Genomic DNA, 24,831 nt, shown 5'->3' with positions numbered 1-24,831 from the left:
AAATATGTGTGGCAAAAAAAATGCCATGGCAGACACCAATACTTGTTTATTGAGGAGAGAAATATTTGGATAGAGTAATTTTTTGTCCCCTAAGACAGTAGAATGTCTTACCTAGAAAAATCTGTGGGCAAAAATTATGCCAGCACAGCTGGTATAAAATGCTCCATTTTTTACAATGTAATCATATAGCTTTTCTCTTTAGAAATAGATATTTTGGCAAAAAAAAAATTGCAAAGGAAAAATTCTAACTTTGTTTGTAAAAAGCTATACATTAGATTATACTTTTTAAAAGTTTAATTTTCTGCTTCTGATTTTTTAAACTGAAGCTGTTTAAAGACATTTATTGTTTTAAAACTGCATCTTTTGGAGCTCAAACAAATGCAGCCACTCTGCTGCTGTCTATGAGAGACAGAAGGTGAAGTTAAACTGTGCCAAGGAGCCAGTCCAATTTTCAGAAAGCACCTGGAGATTCTATAAACACTGATAGCCTATGAGCCACCAGTCTTTTTCAGACTTTTAGAGGGTGATCATCTCTCCCTGATCTAAAACAAAGAAAACAGAAGTGAAAAATAGCTCAACTCACCTTGGTCTTGATGTCACCTGCATGGTGATTATCATGATTACACTAATGGCTTACCTGCCCTTGGAAAGGGGTGCACAGGAGGTCGATGCTGCTTTTATCTCCAAAGCACAGTGCTGGGAGGAGCTGGGAGAACATCTATATCTGGCATCAGGAAAGTGACCTTAGCCAAGCCCCTCTTGGACAGTTTGGGTGGTGTGAGCGAGGCAGGAGCTTTGTGGGGCAGTGGTGCGAGCACAGAGCTGTGTCCCGCTGGCACATCAAACTGCCCCCAGCACTGAGGTGTAAAGCAGCTTGAGGGCTGCTCCAGGCAAGCAAGCCCACTTTTCTTGGAGAGAGGAAAAAAAAAAAAAAAAAAAGAAAGAAAGAAAGAAAAAGGGCTCCTTCAGGCTACTTTTGCACCCTGCATTGGGGGCATGTAATTGTCCGCTGCAGCCACAGAGCGGGGCCCTTGTGTTGGGAGCCTGTGGAGGGCAGGGGATGCGGAGGGGTCCCTGAGCCGGGAGGAGCAGCCGGGCTGGAACTCACCGGGTCTCCTTGGACAGCCGGAGCAGATGCAGCACAAACAGGACTAGCAAGAAGAATGGGAGGTACATGGAGCTCGTAAATAATCTTCCCACGGAGGTGTCCTTGCTAGGGCTCTCACCAAAAAATCAAAAACGCTGAAGGGAAAAAGCTCAAGTACAGTGGGACATGATGTTCCTTGGAGATTCAGCCTTGCTGGAGTACCATGGGGTCAAACAGCAAGGAGAAGGCAAACCAGCTGCACAGAAGAGGAGTAACACTTGCTCCCAGGCTAAAAGACTTTTGTTGGAAACCCAGACAAGACTTTCAGCTTACAGAGACAAACCTTTCAGGTGAGCTGGCAGAGAAGGGCTGAACACTGAAAATAATTTCAGTGGAATAAACTCTCCACAGAGCTGAAGGGTCTCTAAGTGAAAAGCATGACAGTGTTTCAGGATGGGAATAATGTGGTAATCTTCAGGGCAGATAAATATAATGGGTTAACTTGACAGTAGGGCTAAGGTGACAAACAGTGCAAGAGAGTCTCAGATGAAGAGGCTGCTACATATTTCAGCAGGTACTCTGATTATATATGCTTGAATGGACCTTATTTGGTAAACTAAAGCAAAATAACTTTTCTGCATTTTCCAGAAACTCCTTCAGTTCTTTCCTCATCCTTGTTTTATTTATATTCTTTTTCTATAGATTTAGAGGTATATTTTGCAACTACCTGATGCCGTGCAGTCTTGGAGTCATATCATAACAAAGTTAATGGCAGTGTTTGAGTTAGAGGGCTCAGTAACAACTGAAAACAGCTCAAGGAAAAAGCTGACTGTGAAATGTGAACCCACACCACAAAAAGGCAGTGGAGAAGCTGGAAAAGTATTTGGCTGCAGGGAGGAGGAGGAGCTGAGCAGCTCTTCAGCAACAAATTGTTGAACTAATTACCTCCCAGTAAAGATACTGCTTACTCAGCTCCAGGGATGAGAAAACACATCAGGAGGAGGCAGCAAGCCTCTGAGTTTTTGCACTGACATGAAGGAGGCTGCCTGAGGATTGTTGGATCCAGTCCTCTTGCCCAAAGCAGGGTCAGCCGCAAGCAAGTCAACACACCAAAGCACCACAGCCTCTCTGGACAATCTGTGCCAGTGTTTGACTACCCCCTCAGTAATCTATTTTCTTGTGGAATTTCATGTGTTTCAGTTTGGCCTCTTGTCCTGTTGTGGGCACCACTGGGAAGGCCCCAGCTCCCTCTTCTTCCTTCTTTCCATAAGGTATTTATATACACTGATGAGATCATTCAGAGCCTTCTATAAACTAAACAGTCCCAGCTCTCTCAGCCTCTCCTCATGCGAGAGATGCTCCAGCCCCTTAATCATCTCAGTAGCTCTGAGCTGGGCTCAGTGCAGTATCTCCACATCTCTCTCTCTTCTACTGGGAACGCAGAACTGGACACAGCAAAAAATATCCCTGTAACTCTAGTTGGAATAGAGTAGGAGAATATTTGCAGCTGGAAGATATCTACAGTGATCATCTAGTATAACTGTCTGACCACTCTGGGGCTGACCAAAATCTAAAGCATATTGATAACAGCATTGTCCAAGTGCTTTTTAAACACTGACAGGTTTGGGATATCCACCACCTCCCTAGGAAGCCTGTTCCAGTGTTCTCAGGTTAACTTAGTCTCAGATTCTCATGTGGATTTCTTTTCTTCTTCCTCTTTTCTTTTTTTCTTGAAGAACTGGTGCTTAACAATCCCCAAGAATGCCATTGTGCTTTTTGCCTGTGGCTTCTCCTGATGCTATTTTGTTGGAACCTACTTGTTTCTATTCAAATCTGTCCTGAAGAGAACAGATGCAACTCAGCTGAGATCATGATGACTATACAGTCCTGTATGTCACTGCAGAGTGGAAAAAAAGTTAATAGCATCTAGTAAACTACAAAGCAAAATCAAATGTGTGGTTTCAGTTATCGTAGCTATTTTCTGCAGTTGGAAAAATACTTTCTGTTCTGGTGAAGTTTGACAACAGCTCACTGAACACAGAACGATGGGATTTCAACAGTTTATATTTTAATATTAAATGTCTCTATATCTGCAAGTATAAACACACTGCTGGGAACAAACACCCATATTGACCTGTGGTCTCATCTCTGGTTTTGATTAAATTCCTCCATTTGCAGCAAAGGAAGCAACAAATTTACAGCTTTGTCAGTAAGGGAAGATAGTCAAACAGTTGATTTACAGCTTGTTTATTTCTATCTGCCAGTGAACATACAAATGCATTCTGTAACAGGTTTGGGATTTCAAAGAGCTTTCAGAAGAGAAGTAATGTTTTCTGATCCCTTTTAAACGACTACCTCTGTTTTCAAGGCCAATTGTCAAATACAGTGAAAAGTGACATACAAGAAACTTTTGTCTAGATGAACAGAATATTCCAAGCTGTAAATATATCCATCAAATCAGTTTGGCTCAGGGAATCTGCAGGTTTACATTCTTTATTAGTCAGCAAGTTCTTTGGCCTCTGTAAGGAACTAATCACCACCATAAGTCATTACCACTTACCATGCTGCATGTCTACTTTTAAAATCTGAAAACACCAATTCCAGCATCATCTGTATTGTTTGGCAACAACAGCTGCCTTTCTAATGATTATATTTACACCAGATTTTCCAAATTTGTATTTTAAAGCCTTTGTAGTCAATGGCAGAGTCTGTCTTGTTTACAAATGCATGGACAGCTTGGCAAGAGGTATAAATGTGTTTGGGAAGTGTTCCCTAACCCTTTGGCCTGCTGGGCAGTGGTGCCATGTGAGGGGAGGGCAGCTGCTCCCGCTGAGATAACCCCATCTCCCAGAGTTACACCTGTGTTATGTCAGTGACAATGCCATACCTTTCTTAGGTCTCTCCAGTGACTTGGATCCAGCCATGAGAACAAAATTTGCATGGGCTTGGGTGGCAGGACAGGGCTGTCCTCACACAGTGCAGTAAGGACAACAAGGCATTGCACCAGTCTGGGGTTGCAGTTCTAGTCACACTTGGCACTTGAAATCATAAATTTGAATGTTTGGCTTCATTTAAAGCCCAGCTGACCACAGGATCCAGTTCACAAAGCTGCTCATTATTTTACTGCAGAAATGGAGTGACATGTTACACTTTGAGCAGGGGAAATGATAACCCAGAAAATTACATGACAAAGAGGAGTGAGATAGTGAATCCATTTCTCTTCCCCTCCAGCTGGCCTTCCCTTATTCTGATGGGGAAAAGTGGCAGAGCCACTGCCATTTGTCCTGCCCATCCCTTCCTACCCTCTGCAGGTGCACCTTGCATTTCCTGCAGGTCAGAGCTCAGATCTTCCTGGCCATTGTGCAGATCCCTGTGTGCCCCCCTCCACCCACTGCACATTTCTGAAATCCCAGGACAAAGGCTGGCCCAGAAACTCCTCATCAGCACAAGCAATTTCTGTCTCTGCTGGCCCTGCTCACGTGAGTACAAACATCATATCCTTAAAGGACAGTTTAGGAGCTCCTCACTTGGTACCTGTATTTGGTAAATGCAGGTCTTTTACAAGAAACCCCTACTTTGTCCTGGTATCTAGTAAGAATAAGCTGTAGTATTGGTGAAGAATGAAAAGGAGTTGCGTGGTATTTATGATTCAGCAGCAAAAGCTGCCCCCTGGAGGAACATGTTATTAGGCAAATAAGATAATGAGATGCAACAAGGTCCAAAAATATCTCCACACATTCAACCGTGAGCATCGTTATCGTAGTCGCTTTACTAAGTTAACCAAAGAGACTCAAAAACTGAAATACAGACTTTATACAGAATGAGTTGGGAGTACAAATAAACAAAAGCAACATTCTTCAAGAATTAGTTGTGTTTTATAAACATCAATAGACACTGAAAAATATGTGAAAACTAAAATAGGGAAACAATATCAACAACTTTAAATTGTCCCAGTATTTATCATTTATGCAGTTTTTTTGTACTTTTGCAATAGGGATTTCATCCAGAAGTCCTTATATAATTAAAAAAGGAAAAGAAAAACAGTCAGCATATTGCTGACACAAGACCAGGGAAGGGGTCACAATTAAAGCAGAAAAATAACACATCCGGTTAGAAGTGTATTACTATTTGGCAGGAACACCGTCTATGCGTGAGAAAGAGACAGCATCACTATTACAGGCAAGAAATTACGATCAGGTATCATTCATTATCCATTGTCCAAAATTAAAATTAGTTAAAGAAGAAATGAAAACTAGAAAAGGAGAGGAAAAAAAAAATAAGGAAACTTTTAAAAACACCTCTTGATAATAGTCTTCTAAGGCAAATGTTACATGCACTACCTCCCCAAGAAAGAAAACAAAGCTCTTCCATTCCCCATGTGTTTCCTTTCATTTGTTTTCATGAAGAAAGGTTTGAGAGAGCAGAGCGCTGGGAAGAAATACTGCAAACCTCTAAATTAGTGAACGAACTTCCAGCATCACTGTTGTACTCAGGGTAGGAGGAACTGGAAGAAATTATGTTTTTCAGCCTCTGGAGTGCAATGATCAGTAGCAAAAGGAGAAAAGCTAAGAGACTAAGGAATATAGAAACATAGACATAGACGTTGGATAAACGGCCAGGCGATGAATCCACTGAAGTTGAAAGGGATGTGGGATACAGCTCCAGAAAAGTCCCATTTTCCATGTTTCCCACAAATCCAGATGAAGGGTCGGGTTCTGACATTACTGGGTTTGTGTTTTAAAAATCACAACAGATCTTGTATTTGAAGGCAGTTTTAGTGGCATGAAAAGGGTTTATTTTAAGTGAACATTTTTCCATCACAACGGTGAGATGGCAAGTCAGCCAGTGAATGAATTTATCCTTTACTGCTCAAGCCCAGGACAATTTAAGATTTTATCCTTCAGAACTGCAAGGGGGAAAAAAAAGAAGCAAGGTTAATTTACTAGCAGATAATGTGCACCTGATATAATTTAGGTCTTAAGAGTTACATTTCTTAGCTCGAAGATGCAATTCTTAAAGAATTAATTAGCAATTATCTCTATATCTCAATTTTTCAAAATGCAGGGATTAGGAGAAATCCTACTGAATTCTAATGGATTGACTCTTTCCAACCATGAGTTTTTTAATTGCAGAAGAGCACAGTCAAAAATGTACTTTATATGGGACAGAGGTACTGGAATCCAATTTATCTTGTGATAAAAAATCTAGTCAAGTAATAAAACTCCCTCTCAAGACTTCAGCTTCTCAACCTAGATGAGCAAAGCCACTCAACATCACAGTTGACAATTAATCCATTTTACCTACTTACTCCACAGTGTCTTGCCAAAGGTACCCAGAATTAGAAAATCTGCCAGACTTGCTCTCTTGCTGTATTTATTAAATGTTTTGAATGGGTTCAAACATGAAAATGTATCTTGCTGTAATTCTGCCATTGCGATATCAACGGCAGGCATGTTTCAGTGGAGTGACGCAGCTTCTGACCCCTCCAAGCAAAATCCCAAGGAATGGGCAGCCCTGCCAGCCCAGCAAGCATGACAGGACTATCTAAGGGTTATGGAAAAAAGGTTACATTCCAGATGTAGTTTTATTGTTTATTTATTGTGTTTGCTGTTTTATAGTGGAGCTTTTGGTGGTTTCAATCAGGCATCCCATCAGCCTGCAAGATACACAGGAGTGCAAAATTGCATCTGCAAATACCAGATAAAAATATTCTTACCATTATGGTCTATAACTCATAGTGATGCATAAAATATACTAAACTAAAACCACTTTATCACCCTAATAGTATTTAGCCCCATAGGAAACCGTATTTGTTGTACCTCCTGAAATAAGTCACAACAGACTGAACAAAGAGAGATCCTTATGAGATTAAACTCCTTTTGAACTGCCTTTAATTTGGTGATATAAAATTAACTAATGGAACAATATGTGTTCATTTCATGTTCTGGAAATAGTTAAGTGTGTTATAGCTAATTTATCCTTTTTAAAAGATAGGCTTTGATGTAGAAGATGTTTATTCTTAATTACGTGTCATAATGAAAATTAGATCCGTTATTAATTGAATTGCTCTATAATAATTTAAGGAATTACTTCACATGAATTCTTTAACATGGCAGAAGTTGAAAGCCTTTAAATTTCTCACAAATTTGAAATTTGCTACATTCTGCTTTTACTACTAGCACTTGACCCTGGTACAAGTAATAACTTCGGCATTTTTAGGAACTTTTTTTGAAGTCAGTGGAAAATTTATAGTATTAAATAGGACTAATCAAAACTTCAGTTAAGTAGAGATGTGTTTTGCTGAATAAGAGCTTTTATAGGTCTTAAAACATCACCCAGGCTATTTGTAAATGAGTGTTTTGTACTGATGTAAACTCTGATTCCAAATGAAGCCATGAGTACTTTTATTCAGTGCACCACAGCCACTACGTCAGCTCAGGTTCCTGCTTCTGCTGAGAGAAGAAGGTAAGTGCCATGAACTGTCTGTCTCTCTTGCCCTGATCCTCCTGAAGAAAAAACCCCTAGAGAGTCAGATGGCAAATTCACTTTCTTGTTAATTAGGTTTTTTTTTTTGCATTTCTGAAAACTAAATACAACAACATCATAAGATTTAGCCCACACCTAGTCCCCAAAAATGATTGGGAATTTTGCCACGACATCAAAGCATAATGGCAAAGCTGGTAAACTGCAATAAACCTGTTGTCTTTCTGAGAGCTGTAAACTGACCCAGGAAACAAACCATGGAGGCAAAGTTTTCACATTCTGTAGTCGTCCCTGCCTTTCCCTCATCTGTTTTTGGAAAGTTGAGTTAGTTTAAGGCAAAGAATGAATTGCAAGTATTGCTCCTGAATGACTGCAGATGGAGAACTCTGTCTGACAGGAGGCATCTTCCCAATTAACCACTCTTGAAAACTGCTGGGACAGCAGAACTGTCTGCAGGGGGACTCAGGTTTTGTGGTGTAGCTCGATCTGGATTGCTTTGTCAGAGAGGCACCTCTGCAATGCCAGGACAGGGCTGTGTGACGTGAGGAGGCTCCCTGAGTCCTCCAGTGCAGCCTCACTGCTGAAGGCCCCAGATCATACTCTGCCTTTCTGACTGTGGCTGAGATTTCCTGCTGCTATTGCTCCTTTGTTAAACAGCCTTGCTGCTCTGATGGACAATCTGCTAAGAAGATTCACACATTTCAGTAAGGTCCAAGAAGGCACAGACTCTACCTCTACAGTCTGCTGGTTTTAGATATACAAGAGAGCAAAACCTTGTTCTGCCACTCTGGTCTTCAAATATGAGCACTGGCAGAAAAGGAAAGGCTCTCCTAGATACATGGTGTCATATGTACATCCTGACTTTTCAACCAGAGCCCCTAGTTAGCTATATTCTCCCAGCATTGTTTCTTCATTCACATCCTTGGTATAAATACCTCTCACAGGTGAGGACAACCACTCTTACTCCAGGGGTAAGCCAACTTGGCAGATACTGTAGGCAGGCTCAGCTGGAGTTTTTCATATTTCCTTTTATCCTGTAGTAAGTAGGAGATGGGCAAGGTGGCATTCACCAGAAGATGGGCAGACTGAGCAAGTGAGGGATCAGGCAAGTCATCACAGTGTATCACTGTGCAGGTTCCAGCAGTGCCATGCCTAAGCAGCCATGCCAAAGCTTGGCACTACTGCATATCTGATGGGACCTGCTGGAAAATCCATTTTGTAAGGAAATGTAATTGTGGTCAGGAGCAGAGGTCTCACAATTAGCATATGCCCTGAGTGCCAAATTATATGTAACATATGTAATTTAATCTTTAGCATTGCTAAGACAGTAGCCATCTCCCAGTTCAGACTAAAGTCAATATTAAATGAGATGGCAACACTGCAGGATGGCATGAACAGAGATTTTTCATCATCCCAATGTTGTAAATGCTTTACTGTCTGTATTGTATTTCTTCATATATCTTGATGCAACAACTCTACTTCTCCAGGCTCAGTCAGATGTAATTTAATGGCCTGCACTCACACCACTGAAACCCTAAAAACTGAGGGACAGGCAGCAAAGATAGGTCTGGTAGACTCAATTTCTTGTGAGTTTATCAGCCACAGTAAAGCACTTCATTTTCTTGGCTCTTCCTGTATTTTCGTGACTACAAGCTGAGAAATATCTTGGTTGTTTCACTGTCTTCAAAACGTTTCAGTGTCTTCAAAAGCAGAGAGACAAATTGACATCAAAGAAAATCAAAGTTTGTGTATTACATAAACTAACACTTTTGTCACAATCTCCTATGAACTGTTTCTTTACAGGTAGAAGGTATCCTAGAAAGCCCTTACGGTAAACATCTCCTAACAGATGAGATCTTAATTTGCCTTTAGCACAGCTACAACAGAGAGGTCCCTTGTCTGGCCAAACTTCAATATGCTGTAGCAGGGCAGGAAGAGCAGGAGGAAGATTGTGCAGGTTCCCAGGTGATATGGTGATGCCAGTTCCAAGAGTTACTCATCCCTAAAGATGTGTTGCTCCTCCCCAAGTTCTGCTATCACAGTGAGTGGTCCCAAAAGCTGGCAGAAAGTCTTCACTAGATTGATATATGTATGAAGGCCAGGGAGCTCTTGGTTTAATTCTTTCATCTTCCCACACTTGTTTTCTACATTTATTTCCTTCCTAGGTTGCCAATATTTCCCTTCCAGCAAACATGTAACGCTAAATATTTAATGCCAATAAAAATATGTTTGCATGCTCATACTAAAGGGCTGAATGAATTTTATGTACCAGGAGCACTTCAGCCTTGAAAGGCAATATGCTCTAGACTGGAAAAGTGTAGCAGTTTAACATCATGCAACTAAATAAGATAGTAGCTCTAGACAGGAAAAAAGATGTGAGCAACATTTTATTCCATTGAAAATGTAGGTAGGAAAGGCAAAGAGTGACTTCTAGCTTGCAGTTTAACAAGAATATGATCCTTAATACTTCTTCTCGGATGCATGCCTTTGGCAATTAAAGACCACAAGTAAGTAGGATGCTTCCTTTTTCCATTACAGATGGACCTTCCAGGAGCAGAGAATCCCTTTTCCACTCTGCCTGGGAAACAGGATCAATTGCCAACTGACTCAATAAAATAGAGCACAGAAGGAAAAGAAAAACTATTTCCTGCCACAAGCAAAGTTTTCCTTTTAATTTATTATCTAATTTCATTTTTTATTATGATTTAATATGATTTAAATTTATGTCTTTGAAAATCTAAGAGGACAAGTGTCCAGATGGCTTGGTTGCAGGTTAAAATCAAGTTATATTTTGTTTGGGGGTTTGTGTGGGTCTGTAAAAAGGAAACCCTCTGAGCCATAAGGATACTCAGATTAATTCAGATAGGCTCCAACGATTCTCTAATTTACATTTCCCATGGATCTGCGGATTATAGAGTCATTTGTATCAATGTAAATCAAAAACATTGTGACCTGGGATCAGACCCAGAACCTGTGAGTTAAATCTAGTCTTTAAACGTAAAATAAAAATGAGCAAGGAGAAAGAATAAAATACTTACAAGCAGGAAGAAGATATGGAAATTGACGCTAAATGTCCAATGCAGAGGATGTGGTAGGTGTTCACACCCAAATCTAAAGGGTGAAAAAAGCCCCTATAAAAAAGCAAATAAAAGTGGAAGTCTATAGTAATAACTCCAACAATAATAATAAAATAAAGGAAGGACAGGTGCTGAATTTTGACTGCTCTTACTGGCAGAAATTTCAGGGGAAAAAAAGCCCAATCAACTGGAACCCTGGCTTGTGTTTTATTCCTGCTAACAACATCCTTCTGTGGCCCTGTTACAGCACGGCATGTACAGCATCAAAACCATGATCCAGAACTCTGTTTTACAGACAGGCTTTGATAACACCTTACTCTTGTTTTGCAGTGTGCTGAAGGACCAAGACAGACATTTGTCCTCTGGCACATTTTTAAGTACTAGAGCACTGTATCTGCTCTCCAATTCATTTCACATTATACCCTGAAGACTCCTGCCAGGAATCAGGTCTTTTGGATTACACACTATTATTTATTCATCCTCTTTATTTCTGACTATCTACAGTTTAAATTTTCACATACTTGAAATATCCAAACTGAATATGTTATGTGCACATTAATAGCTAGAAGAATTTTGTGTGCTACATGCATTCAAAACCTAAAATTAAAACATAGCCCCTGAATTGTTTTTAATAAAGTAAATTAAATTTCTTATGTATGAAGAAATGATACAGATTAAAGCAAAAGAGGGCCACTCTCAAACAGATTTTCCCCTCTGGGAGACAAAAGACACTTTCACAATCATTGTACATCTTAGAGCTCTGCCCCTTCAGCAATTTGGTTTGACTGTGTTAGAGAAGCAGATCTCTGGGGATGGATGTTGATGCATTGCTGTGCTGCTTTCATCCCTTCAGTCACTGAATCACTTCTGCTTTAAGCCTCTCTAAGTTCAATAAAGAAAATTGTCTAGTGCAGCTGTTAAAAGACAGTATTGTTGAAATCCAAATGTTTTGATAACACTGACTATACTAATGTTCCACCAAAGGGAGTCAGACAGCTTCCTGACCATCTCTTTGTGAAGGAGAGGTAGGAGGCTGTAGGTGAACCCCAAAGTCAGCTGCCCCAGAGATGGACCCAGGATATGCACTGGATGTGAGAGTGTGCACCCCTGTCACCTCGCCCAGAACTGCTTCTGAGGCTGAGGCAGGTGTGGTGCAGGATGGAGAGGGGGTACAGCAGCCCCTGTATGCATTTTCTCTGGCAAATACGCCTCACATGGCCAAGAGCTCTACCCTATACCCCTCAGCTTTGTCTGCTTGTAGCAGAGATCCTTTTCCTCCCCTCTCCTTCTTTCCTCGGGGAAAGAGGCATTGAGCTCTGTATCTTCAATCAAAGCAAATACAAAGTATTTTGCTCCTTTTTCTTGGGTGAATCTTTGTTAGTCCATCTCCCCCCAGATACACAGAGCCCTGCTTTAGCCCACTTAGCCCCTCATTCAATACAACAGTGCCACAATCTCAGCAAGGCAAGGGGACCAGAGCCTACCAAATCTTGGGCTGATTAAACACGAAGTGAAAAATACAAGGCTTCCTCGATGCTTCCTAAGTGCCGACATTCATATTCAAATGGCAGGTGTACACAGTGAGGTGGGGAGGGCAGAACTTTTAATTATCTTTGAAGAACAGAGAAATACTTGGACCAGAACATCAATACGCTTATCTTCAGAAGACCTCTTGCCATACACAGTTTTATTCCACAGTCTTTCATCCTCTTGCACCACTCTAATGCCCCTCACAGCTATTTTTACTTGTTCAGGTGTAGTAGTAGCCTATAGAAGGATTTGGCCCAAACAGTGTATTCATACACTGTGCTAGTAAGACATGCAAGGAGTAGGGATCTGTCTGTTCCCTGTATCTCTCAGGGTGTGGAGAGGGGTAAGGAGTCTCACTGCTGTGCCTCTGAGACCTGATAGAGAGAAAGGGGGCCCTACTAGTCTAGCCTCCTATGAGACTATCAGTCTGAATCTCACCCAAAGGATACAGTCACCAAGGAAATCAATCTCCTTCCTGTGCTGGTTGGTTAAAAATATTTATTTGTCTTTTGAAAATTTCCTGTGGAAAAATAGAGGTTGCTGAAAAAAACCCACCCAAAACTCAACAGCCTACTTTTTGCTGACCCTAAGGATGGGTCATATTTGATTTCTTGGTATCCAGTCCCGAACCTATGCCCCTTATTGCCACTCTGAATAACTTTTGTTGCCACTCTCAGCCAAATTCAACCCAGGCAGAAACATCAAAAAGATTCGAGCTCCTGAAGTTTAATGACAGTGGGTGATCAGGCAGAGAAGACATGTAGGTTCACACAGCCATTTGGTTGCTCATAACAGCTTTAAATCTTGGTAATTGACTTCTACAGTCAAAAACAGCCACTAAGGTGTCACTGTCAAAGTGGCAGATCCCAGGTGCCAGGCTGGAAAGGAGGTCCAGGGCAAGGTTAGCCAGGGAAGAGGAGAAACCAGCAGGTGTCAGGAATCCTTAACTTCTGCATTTTGTGTAATAATTTATTGTTTGATTTCTTGCAACATCTGATTTGCAAGTTTTTTGGAAGAAAATTTAGTGTAGTGTGGAATGGCTGCTTAATGAGAAATGAAAATTCCATTAAAACCCATTTTCCTCAGTGGAACAAGTACATGAAAGTATTTCAACTGCTTCTGCCTTGTTGCCTTCTTTAGTGGTTGAGCCTCCCATTCCTACTACCCCTTCTTTCCGAAGGCTGTGTGGAGCATCCCACCACCTCCTAAGCCTCTCAGGAGACTCCATCCAGCATACGTCTGTGTGGCATAGCAGTGATGTAATTAATCTCAGAACAAACAAAAGTTAATTAAGCTTTGCCACTTCACACGTGACTCTCCACATGGGCTCCCAATAACCACCTCTTTCATTTGACACAGGCAGAGCAGCACTGGACTCCACAACTGAGGCCAAGTGGCAATGCAGTGGAGGGCTGGGCACTGTCTTCGCTCTTCCTGAAACCACCACACTTCTCATGGGCCAGTACTTCAACTCCTGCACATTGCTTATTCATACCTGTCAAAGTTTAGACACTGGCACAAGGCCAAATGCCCCCACGAAAATACACTTTCTCTGGTGTCTGCTGTGAGATTTTGACCAGGAATAAACAAAGCAGGCTCCCACTTGAAAAAAAGAAAAATTTATTAACTAAACTACAAAAACAATTACTAAACTACACACCAAAGAAAAGAAAACACAAGGAAAATGAAAACCTCACAAAAACACTCTCCTCCTCCTCCCCCATAAATTCCCAATACAATACGTCTTCCAAAATCACCAATTCTGGGTCCAGCACCGCCCCTTTAGAATGCTCAACTTTCAGTTCCTCAGGAGGAGAGGGAGTCCTTCCGTGTGTCGTGGTGGCCTTTTCCGTCCTTGTTCCGGTGCTCTCACCACCGAACAAGAATCAGGGCTGCTTCCAGGGTTGTCTTTTTAAGGATGCTTTGTCCAGTTCCAGAAAAGCACAGTGTCTCACCTTTGGGACATCTGTCCCCCCCCATATTTTATATACCCCCTGGGGCCGAGGGGTACCCACACTGAATCTTCTTTGGCTCTGGGACATTTCTCCCCCTGGACTCAGTCTCTGTATCACATGGAAACATGGCTCTGTCCATGGCTACACAAAAGAGTCGAGCATAAAATGCCACTCCATCTTCTCCATTCTTCCAACATCTCTCACTCTCTCTCTCTCTGGTCCAGACCTTCATCACTCGTCTAGGAAGGGTTAATGTTCTGTAAGGTTTTCATTGTCCAAGAAGGGTTAAAAACTCCTCCAAGCGGCTGGACTCCTGGCTGCACCCCCCCCCCCCCCCCATCTCCTCAGCCGGGCTGCCTGCTGCCAGCACATGTTTACTAAATTTCAAGGTAACGGCCACAAACACAGGCTGCACTCTCTCTCTGTCTGTCTCCAAGGTGGGGGAACAGGCTGCCCATTGCTTCCCAGCATTTCTTTACTTCTTCCTTCCACCCTTGGGGGGGGCCAGGCCTACCTCTCCCAGGCCGGGCCGCATGGCTTTTCCCCTCCCCCCGCCCAGCCAGCAACTGGGCCGGGGGAGAGAGACCCAACTCCTTCCCGCCGGAAATCCAAAGAGAAACTGCCAGGGGGAGAGCCCTGCTTTTACCCTGTGTTCTCAGAGGTGGATCCAATGCCCAGTGGTTGGGCCAGATGGCAATATTCAAATCTGAGCAGTCACTGGCCCTATCTACAGCATCCCAGAAGTCCTGTTTCCGGGTCAAACCATGACAATACCAAAACCAGATATATCATACCAAATATATCATACCAGATAAAACAGCAAGCTCCAGGGCAAGCAGTCCTTGTTATCAGAGCTTGCTTTCATTTTCCATTACACTCATGTGTGAAACTAAAAACTTGCAGTGCTTAGACCCTCAGGTTCACCTCCAGGTAGAAGGGGAAAACCCCTCGAAAGTATCATACCCATCCCCTTAATCTACAAGGAATGCAGTTTTAGGACAAAGTGTGGCTAGATCTGGAACTGAATGGACTTAAGCTCTCTTTGTCTCTGCCAGTGCTGCAGCACATCCTCCTGCCCGATGCCGATGCTGTGGCTGCACACACGAACGTACCTGAGAGCCCTCATCTCCCACTCTCCATGTGGGAACATCCACTCCTGTCTCAAGGGAATTCTGGGCAGACTACAGCAAGGAGCTTTGCTGAACAGTAAAAGCAAAGTGAACTTTGCTAGTCAAGGGGGTTATTGGTCCTTAACTAGCAAAGATGTGACACAGGAGGTAGAGTCTGGAACAATAGGAAAACACCTTCCTATTGCAAAATTCAGCTGATATGCTGATTTCAATATATTTTATAAAAACAACAGGTATAAATCACACATTTCATAAATCACAAATTTTATAAATCCATATCACACCCAAAAATGTCAAGCAGATTTCATTTCAACCTTCTTAGGAACTTTGTCACAATATAAAGCTAGGACACAATTTTTTACACTTGGTTCAACAGAAATTTCTGTTAATGCATCATTTTCAGGTTTTTTTTTTCCTCTCAAAAAAAGTGCAGATTCACTATCAACTACACTTAAATGTTTGTACATTAAAATGTCAAGGGAGTTTTAGGCACAGATGTGCTATCACAGTAACTCCATTCACTGTAACTCTGCTTCCTGACTTGGGTACCTTGTGCTTTACTAAGAAAAGTAAGAAAACACGCTTCTCCTTTGATTCTCTGTTTCCCCTCACTGCTGTAGCAGAAGATCCCTATCCTCACCATTCCTTATTTTACTGACACAGGCTGCATACATGCCCTCCCCTGATGAAGAAACCATGGCATATTTGTGTGCCTAATATTCACATATAGTCCTGTTTGCAAAACAGCCTGCAAGGACTCAGGCAAAGAGTCAACGTGATTGCAAAGGGAGCTGCAGTGAGCCACGCTGTGCTGTGCAAGCATAAGGGGGCAGGGTTGCTCCTGAAATGCCAAAAAGAGCAAGTCAGGATAATGTAGGCTATGGAAGGAGAGTTTCTGCTGGTGCTAGATAGAGTGATCTGTTCAACAACTGCCTCTCAGATGGCCTAGCTTTAGAGGACACTGTCGTGCTCCAGTCCAGAGCAAGTGTAATTCCAGTGGCAGGGATGATGACAGACTGGGTGAAGGCTTGTCTTAGCATCTCACCAGACGGCTGCTGAAGGCATCAAACCAAAGCAAATGTACTGGGACATTTCAAGGAAATTAAAGGAATGATGGACAAAGTGCCTATATGAAGTTACAAGTAAGCACAAGGAGGACCTGGGAGAAATGCAGAGATGATGGCTTGAGGGAGAAAGATGCTGAGAGCACAGGCTGATCAAAGCCCAGGGCTACATCCTGGGAAAACAGGAGACTTGGTACCTCATGTACAGGGCAACTGTCAAGAACACTTGAAGCCTCAGACTTTCATGTCAGATGCAGGGAGAAAGAGGGAGCAGCAGAAGGGCTGCCAAAGAGGGGAGATGCAGGCTAAGAGGTGGGTTTTGCAGCAGCGCCATGGATTGACTCTGTCGTAACAGGATTTCCTCTGCGCAAGCCAGGAAAAGGAGGCAACCGCAGTCATGAAGACATAGAGGGAGGACTGCTTGCAAAAGAGTGCAGGAGGTAGAGGTGAAAATATATTGACTTTTTAGTATTTAGGTTCCAAGTCTCGGACCTATCAGAAACATCAGATTTTCCAGCAACTTCTGAATGTACTCTTGTTGTTGAGATAATTCCTCTTCTGCTTCTGTGTAGATGGGGTGCAAGAAGGAAAGGCTCTGTTGCTTCCTGCCTCTGATAGTGAATTTACAGAATGCAATTTACAATTTGCACTGCACCAGTAAGACCCAATTATGAGCAAGGACACTTGGCAGAGGCGAGTTATCCCAGTTCAGCCTTTTACATCTGAAAAGCTTAGCAAAATGCCCGCAAGAATAACTTCCTATGCCAAATAAATTCACATCCATACATACACGGTGATAGTACTAGATTAGACCTGGATGCTGAAATAGCCCAAGACCCCTTCCCCAGCAGTTCCAGGTCCTGCAGCATATATCCTGTTGACAGCAAAGCACAAGTACTGGATATAGCAAGCAGCAGCCTGCAGGCAGGCCAGCCTGTGTAGCAGAGCACAGGAAAGCTGGGGAAACAAGAGGGAGGCAGGGGGGACATGCCTGCCTTTTCTTTCCCCACCTGGGGTGATAGGGGTGACCCAGTCTGAGGAAGAGGTGGGAAAGGAAAGCTGCCAGTACACAGCTACAACCAGCAACCATCCCTAAGGGGAACAAGCCCTTCTAGGCATAATAGCAGAGAGAAGGCAGCTGGTTTCAGGTTGCCTTTTGTTTCAGTCTGTTCAGGCACAGGAAAGTTAGAGTGGGTTCAAAATGACTGTAAAAAGCACAAGGAAACAGACATGACATGCCAGATGGATCCCTTATCATAATAAAACTGCCAGCACTATATGCATCTTATATGGTCCAGATTTTATACATTTCTCCTATTCATCTTGCTCCCATTCTGCTACAATTAGCTGAGCATTAATTAAATAATAGCTAGTATGCATTCCTAATTGTCTTTGCTTATATAAATGTTAATCATCATGGCAAATTCTCAGCCCTTTAGCACTATTTTCACAATTTGCCTTTAACTGTTTAGTATTTGCAAGGCTAGGAAGAGTTTGCATCACTTGATTTCTGTTCCAAACTTTATTGCATCTAGCAAGATGATGTTGAAACAGCCTGCAGCTTTCAGGCAGACATAAAATGCTTGCAAAGGGCATATTTTTGTGCATCCATCCTGCGTTTTTTTCCAGGCTGTGCTAAGCTCAGCTCTTCTCCCACTACATTGGATAAGCGTGTTACAATTTATTTGCAGAGGGAGCAATGCTTTCCCCGTCATCTTTCTGCAAGCATTGTGAAAGAGCACACGGGTGGCAGCCCGTGCTTATGCCCGCTGAGCCAAGAATTTGCTTGCACAGTGATGACCCAATGGTCTGCGCTATCACACCCCTGGGCTGCAGCATCTTTCAGCAAAAGAAACCAGCCCGTGCCTCCCTTCTCTCCGCATCCCTCCTTCCAGAAGCTGTGCAGCCCCGCGCTGTCACCGCGCTCTCCCAGAGCGTTCCCCTTTTTTGCCTCCGCCGAAAGCAATTTCTCCAAACCCAAGAAGCGTTCGTTCAATTCAAGCACTCGCCAACCCACGAAGTGAGTTAGGCTAAATACAGGTTCTTTCCAAAAGGCGTTTGTGAACGATCAAGCGCAGGCCACAAAACACATACCTCGGTTAAACGCTTGAGAAAATCAAATGCCCTTGGTTACAGCACAGGACAGGCAAGCCGCTAGAGATGCTCCCTCGGAGCAGCAGCACGGGCGAGGCGCGGCGGGAGCTGTTCCAGGGCGCACAGCAGCCTCCCAAACCCGCCGGGGACCCGCCGGGACCCGCCTCAGCCGGCGCGGCACCCTCGGCGCCGAACAGCGGCAGCGAGCGGCCCCGGCGCCGCGGGAACGTGCGAGCCACAGAGCCGGGCAGCCGGGCTCGCCGAGGCTCCGCGGGCACCGAGAGCGCGAACAACGCGCACCGGTGAGGGCAGGGGCAGGAGTGTCGACCTCCCTCGAAAAGTAGACGGCTGACGCCGCCGGGATGCTCCGGCTTGGGATGCTCCGGCTCGGGCGCAGAGGCAGCGCGGCCCCTTCCCGCCCGCAGCCGCCCCGCTCGGGCAGCTCCGCTCCCCGTTCCTCGCTCCCCGCTCCCCTGCGCGGCTCCAGCCCCGGCCCCGGCTCCGGCTCCCGCTGCCGTCCCGCGCGGTCCCGGAGGCGGCACCGCCCCCGGCCCGCCCCTCGCCCGTCCCCGCCGCCCCCGGCCCGCCGCAGCGCCCGGACGGGGCGGGCCGTGCTGGGAGCGGGGCTGGGGCTGTGCGGGAGCCTGGGTGCGGCGCTGCGCTCCGCTGGAAGTGGGGCGAACCCCGCACCTCACCGGCGTTAGGGGATGGAAGGCCCCGGGCATCGTACAAACCTGCATCGACACCCGGCTCTTACCGTGCCGCGGCTGTCCACAGAGTACATCCCTGAAACGGGCCGGGGCTGGTCCCTTAAAAAACAAAAACTAAAACAAAACCAAACAAACAAACAAAAAAAACCCCAAAAAACCCCAAACCACAAACCCAAAACCCTCCATGTTAAGTCCGTATTCCACCGTGCAGAGCTGCCCGTGGGAAATGCGAGATCCTTCGGAGCAGAGCGTCTGCAGAGGGGGTCAGATAGTGGCACCATAAAGGGAACTGGACCTAGCAAAGGAGTGGGTCAGAAAAGAGGTTACCTGGAAAGTGAAAACTTGCAGATGACTTTTGAAAATTCTGCCAGGTTTTCGGCTTGCTGCTGAGACCTTCAGGAATACTTTGACATCATGTACACTGGAGTGAATTAATGGTTGTGCTAAGATCAACTGAGATAATAAGGTAGTGTAAATGAGAACAAAACCCGGCTTCCCTAGTTCAGTAAGAACGACTTACCTACAGATATCACATGCTCTGGAATGAAATTTTGAGAAAATGTTGGCTGGATCAGACACATTTCCTTCCATGGACACTGAGGAAGGAAAGGTTCATCTGGCTTCTGGTACACTTGTCTCATCCATGCTTATTTGGCCAAATGACTTTACTGTGTGTTAGACATCAGTGATGAGCACTGTGAAGAGCAGATGCACACTGTGCAGCTCAGTCTTGTGTCTGGCTAATGTCCGTGTGCAGTTCTGAAAGGATGTTGGAAAAGGATGTTCTTAATTTTAAATTGCTCTTAGGGAGATGTGCAGTCCATAATGTGCTGCAGAGGCACTTCTGTGAGAGGTGCTTTCTTTGATACAGTATACACAGTTTCTGTAGAAGAGTAACTTGGAATGTCATGAAACAGTCAGCCTTGGAGGAACAAGACGTGAATAAATAGGAAAAAGACAAAACTTAAAGGAAAAATAAATCCCAAGAATGAGCCTTATTTCTCCTTGATAACAACCAGTGAATGCAGTGGCATATAAGAGACAGGTTTGACTTTCAAATGGCAAAAATGCTCCATATTTCACCTATGAAAAAGGAAATCAAGGTTTTTGCGGGTTTTTGTGGGGTGGATTTTTTTTAGTTTTGACTTTTCAGAGTGGAAAGCCACATGCATGGCATATGAACAGAAAAAGAATACAGTATCAGTTAGTGCCATGATATTCCTAGCCTGGAAGCAGACCACTGGCTCACTTCAACTTGCAGCCACTGCAGAAAGGGGCACATTTGACAGTGAACTTGCTGATTGCATAAACTTCTGTAGGAACAGGAAACAAAGCCTGTTGAAACTGTGGGGAAAGAAATGTTGTAGACACCTACTACAGGACTGGCAGTGGTTAGATTAGAGGTGGAATCCTGCTGGAACCATTTCAAACAATGCAGAGAAATTGCTATATCCTTTTTTATTTGTATACTCAGACTAGAGGTAGAGTCTTTTGTACAAGCCCTGTGTCTGGGATGTCACTGGGTATAAACAGAGACAGATGGTGCATTGGAGCTCTCAACATTGATTTTGCATATAGATAAGTTCCCAGGTACAAAATTCTAAGGAGATAAGAGAACCAAAAGCAGTAAAGCAAAATGTTTGAATCTTGAAAATGGGAAAGCAGTCAATGGAAGGGTTTCTGTTATAGCTCAATTATTCCAGCAGTGGAATTGCAACCTGGGACAAGCAGAAAGAATTTTCCCAAGGTCAAGCAGGAAGATGAATAGAAGGAAAGGCAAATGCAACAGAGCTGAAGTGGCTGCTAAGACAGACATGCTGTTGCTAGGACTGGCCAGAAAAAAAAACAAACGGTGCTTTCTAAAGGAAACAAACTATGATTGCTTGGGCTTGTATTACTTTTGTGGATTTTTGCTCAAAGCCGAATCCACTGAAGAATGAGAAAATTCTCAAGTTCTCCCTGCTGATGAATGTGCTTACCCCAGAGTGTCAGGCATAGTTACTAGTAATCCGTGGTTTGGAAGAAACTGAGAAGTCAGATTCAGATCTATCCACTGTGTCTCACAATCTCAACATATGCAATGTAGGCCAGGTCATATCATCCTAGCTTGTTCAGGTACAAAAAATACAAGTACTTAGGCCACAAGTGAGAATTACTTTTTGCCGCTGTGCTCTGATTTTTCATTCTTTTCCTGGATAAAGCACCTCTCAAGGGGAGGTGAACAGCACTGCTAGAAGAGGTTATGATTTGTTCAGCAGAGGAGAGAGAACAGGGCAGAAAGAGGAACAGGGCAGAAAGGCTTTTGTGCCTTTTGGAGGTCACTGCTGTTTCTGTAAGTTTTTTAGCCTGGGCTATGTCATTTGATGTCCTGCCACTTTTTGTGGCCTGATCATTTGCTGTGAGCTGCTCAGTGATTTTGGGTAAAGCTGCACCAGAGGAGTTGTTAGCAAGATCAGACCACTCTCACCAAGGCTGGTGGCTGCGTCAGGACCTCATGCAGAGGCCGTGGCAGCAGGAAGCACCACGGCTCCAAAGTAATTGGGTTGCTCTTTTATTGCTCTTCCTGCTTCATGCTCTCTATGCAAACAACACAGTGTGAGTTGGCCCTTCCTCAGGACAGTGTCTTTCATGCAAAATGTGTTTCAAAATGTTTTGCAATTATAAAAGATACCAAGAGTATTAAACAGAGGAATGGGAAGACAGATATTTTCAGAGAAGGTTTGAAAGAAAGATGACAGTAAAGAAGAAAAAAATGCATGGATTCTTGAGATGGTGAGAATAAAAAAAAAAGTAACAAATAGAGCCTTTTTTGTTTGTTTGTTGTTTTTTTTTTTTTTGTTTTTTTTTTTTTTTTTTTTTTTTTTAAATGCAATTGCAGTCAGATAAGCACTGAATTTTCCTTGGGGTCAGAGCAACAGGTTGAGGGTCTGGAAGGGTCTGGTTGCCTCTGAGATTCTGGCAATAGCACATCAAGGAGATGTAGCTTGGCTGTTGCTTAGTGTGATTAGGCCTCCAGAGCTCGGTGTCATTCCTGCTATTAGGCTGTCTATGAGACAGCAAGGCTGTAGTGGATAGCTTTTAATAGCTTTTCTTAGAATACAGAAAAATGTGGAAAATTAAATGTTATTATTGTTATTATGACTGATTTGATGGTTCTTGATATGATTTCCTGTACCTTCTCAGTCATTAGGTGGTGGAATCAGCAAACAGTGACTGCAAAAACTTCCAGAGGGAGTTCTTACTCATCCAAGTTTGAGTACAAGAATTAGGTGTACATTACCTTCTCTAATGGACTTAAAGCCATTTCTCTTTCTTGTTTTGGCTATCTAAGGAACTTAGGAACTTCCTCGAAAGGTCTGCTTCATTGCACTCCCAAGATACAGGAACATAGCAGTTAAATGAACTAAATCCCACCCAAGAAAATCAGATCCACATCTGTTCAGCTGACCTCTCCACTTTAAACATTTACATATAGAGAATGCAGTTCTACTGAGACCCAGGTTAAAAATAAAACCTTCTGCTGTTTGGACAACCAGTGAATACTGTCTCTTCCTTCATTCTTTACCAAGATCTTAGGAGAAGGCAGTGAATAGTAATGCCTTCCTGAACCTGACTATGTCCTCTTAGTGCCTGATTTGTACTCAGCTTGTAGCACTGCCTTGAGAACCCATTTTGTCTTGTACTTCTTTGTGAACATGGTGGCTGAAAGTTAATGACTTTGAGGGTAACCTTTTCCAATACTGAAAAGGCTTTGGCACTATAATTTGCATAAACATTACTATTTAATAATGGCCAACACAGAAAATAGGAAACATCTTTGAAGACTGATTGAGAAAATATTTAACTTCTAATTCCTACATCACCTAAAGGCTACTTGTTAATGCAAGGACCAGCTAAATGAATTCTAAAACTCAATTAACTCCATCATTAGATGATTTTAAAATACTGTTAGACCACTATTAGACTTAGAATTCTCCAGATACCTCTGGTCTTTTTAATTACCTGGAGTCATTATAAGGAGCAGTCACTGAAGTTCATGCATTCTCTCCATGCTTCCTACTAATCAACTTACAAACTTTACCATTGAGCAATCTCAGGAGAGGCTATCTTTAATGAGACCCCCTATGGAATAATGGGCTATTCATTTCCCTAAATGTCACTTGGATCATATTAATACATTAATATTCTAATAAGAGGACAAGAGCCTCATACACTGCTTATCTGTGATATAAAACCTTGGCATGGATCAACTCTGCCTGTTAGTAGTCAGCATTTTTTTCATTGAATCTTTTTCATTTTTATAAGCTGGCTCTTTGTTTAGGACATGTCTGCAGTGAGGTACATTAAGTACATGGATAATGTCCAAGGTCAAATGGTGGTGTCTTCTCATGTCCAGAGACTGCTGCTTCTTCTGGGAATCAGGATCCATTAACAGCCAACGGCAAATCCTGTATGGAGCCAGATGAGAAAGTTGCACTTAATTTTTAAAGGCAGTGAAATTCATACATAACTTATGATGAATAAATAGTTCTGCAAGTATTGCAACTGCAGAAGTTTGTTTTCTTGGAGATTTGTGTCTTGTGGCTAATTACTTCTTGTCTTCTCAAAGACACGAACTCCACTTAAAGTTTTGCTAGGCAGAGCAGTTATAAGGTGGCATGTGTGTACATGTAGTTTTTCTGATGGTCTGTCTCTCTGTGAGAAGGACCAAGATGTTTCTTGCCCTAAGTTCATAAGGTCTAATTACTCTATTTCAATGACATTAATTCTGGTTTATTTATGTATTGGTAACATCAGATTATACCTATTAAACGGGGACATCTTGCCCACAGATACATTTTAGATGTCACAGGTACCAGAGACATTGTGGAGTGCTGGTAGATATGAGCAGGGCCTATACGAAGCATTCCGATTTCTTATATGGTAACTGGGATGCAGGCGGGATGCAGGCAGTATGCTTAAGGGCATCTCAAATGGCACTGAGCTGAGCCCCAGTTCTTAAGTATCTGTATTGGAATCTTGGGCACTCATCTCTAAGTGTGCACATATAATTAAGTATTTTAAGGAAAATCCAACCATCCAACTCCCACCCATTTTTATATTTTAAATATATATGTACACTTTATTTTATTACTTAAGTTGGGGGGGAGGGCAGTGACTGACATCTGGAAAGGGTTTTCTGTTCACATAGATCTCACTGTGGAGCCAGAAAAGCTGTAAGTGCCAAGCCAGGGTTTCCAAATTCCAGTGTTGTTCTGTGCGTTTGCCGTCACTGCAGCTCACAGCCTCTCCCAAAAGCACAGCACTGCATCAGCCAGTACAACCACTGTTTTCAGAGGTATGCCATTTGAGGAATAACTCTGTATTTCATCTGTGCACAGGCTCACTATTGGCTGCTACTGCACCTGTATTAGATGATCCACTTAGGAATACTGGGTATAGCAAGGCAGAACTACCCTGCTACCCTTACCTGTGACATCTTCATGTTCATGTAATTTTCAAAAGATTGTTACATACCTGTCAGTTAATCAAACCATTACAAATCTGATGCCCATGTACTCAGCAATCATCTAATACCATTCTGTCAGAGCAGAAGTGCTTTAAAGGGGGTAAAAATTTGATCTGAGATGATTCTAAAGACACATTACACTGCCAGAGTGCTCCAAAGTGGCCTAAGTATAATTGAAAATCAGGACCTCCA

The 24,831-nt window shown here is 43.1% G+C and overlaps 1 protein-coding gene across 2 annotated transcripts; it reads right to left on the bottom strand.

Annotated features, from left to right (window-relative positions):
• Nucleotides 1–3,380: 3,380 nt before the first annotated feature.
• SERTM1 (serine rich and transmembrane domain containing 1) lies at nt 3,381–18,659 on the bottom strand. 2 transcript variants are annotated; one of them, XM_059466225.1, is made up of 3 exons: nt 18,421–18,659; nt 10,609–10,701; nt 3,381–5,993 (listed from the first exon to the last, which is right to left on the bottom strand). In XM_059466225.1, the coding sequence occupies exon 3, from the start codon at nt 5,807–5,809 to the stop codon at nt 5,486–5,488; it is 324 nt and encodes a 107-aa protein (XP_059322208.1). In that variant the 5' UTR covers nt 5,810–5,993; nt 10,609–10,701; nt 18,421–18,659; the 3' UTR covers nt 3,381–5,485. The 2 variants fall into 2 exon arrangements, with proteins under 2 accessions (XP_059322208.1, XP_059322209.1); XM_059466226.1 differs by lacking the exon at nt 18,421–18,659 and having other exon boundaries at nt 10,609–10,827.
• Nucleotides 18,660–24,831: the final 6,172 nt, after the last annotated feature.

Source organism: Ammospiza nelsoni, chromosome 2, assembly GCF_027579445.1.
Source record: "Ammospiza nelsoni isolate bAmmNel1 chromosome 2, bAmmNel1.pri, whole genome shotgun sequence".
Lineage (NCBI taxonomy): Eukaryota > Metazoa > Chordata > Aves > Passeriformes > Passerellidae > Ammospiza > Ammospiza nelsoni.
This window is presented reverse-complemented; position numbering and strand designations above follow the sequence as displayed.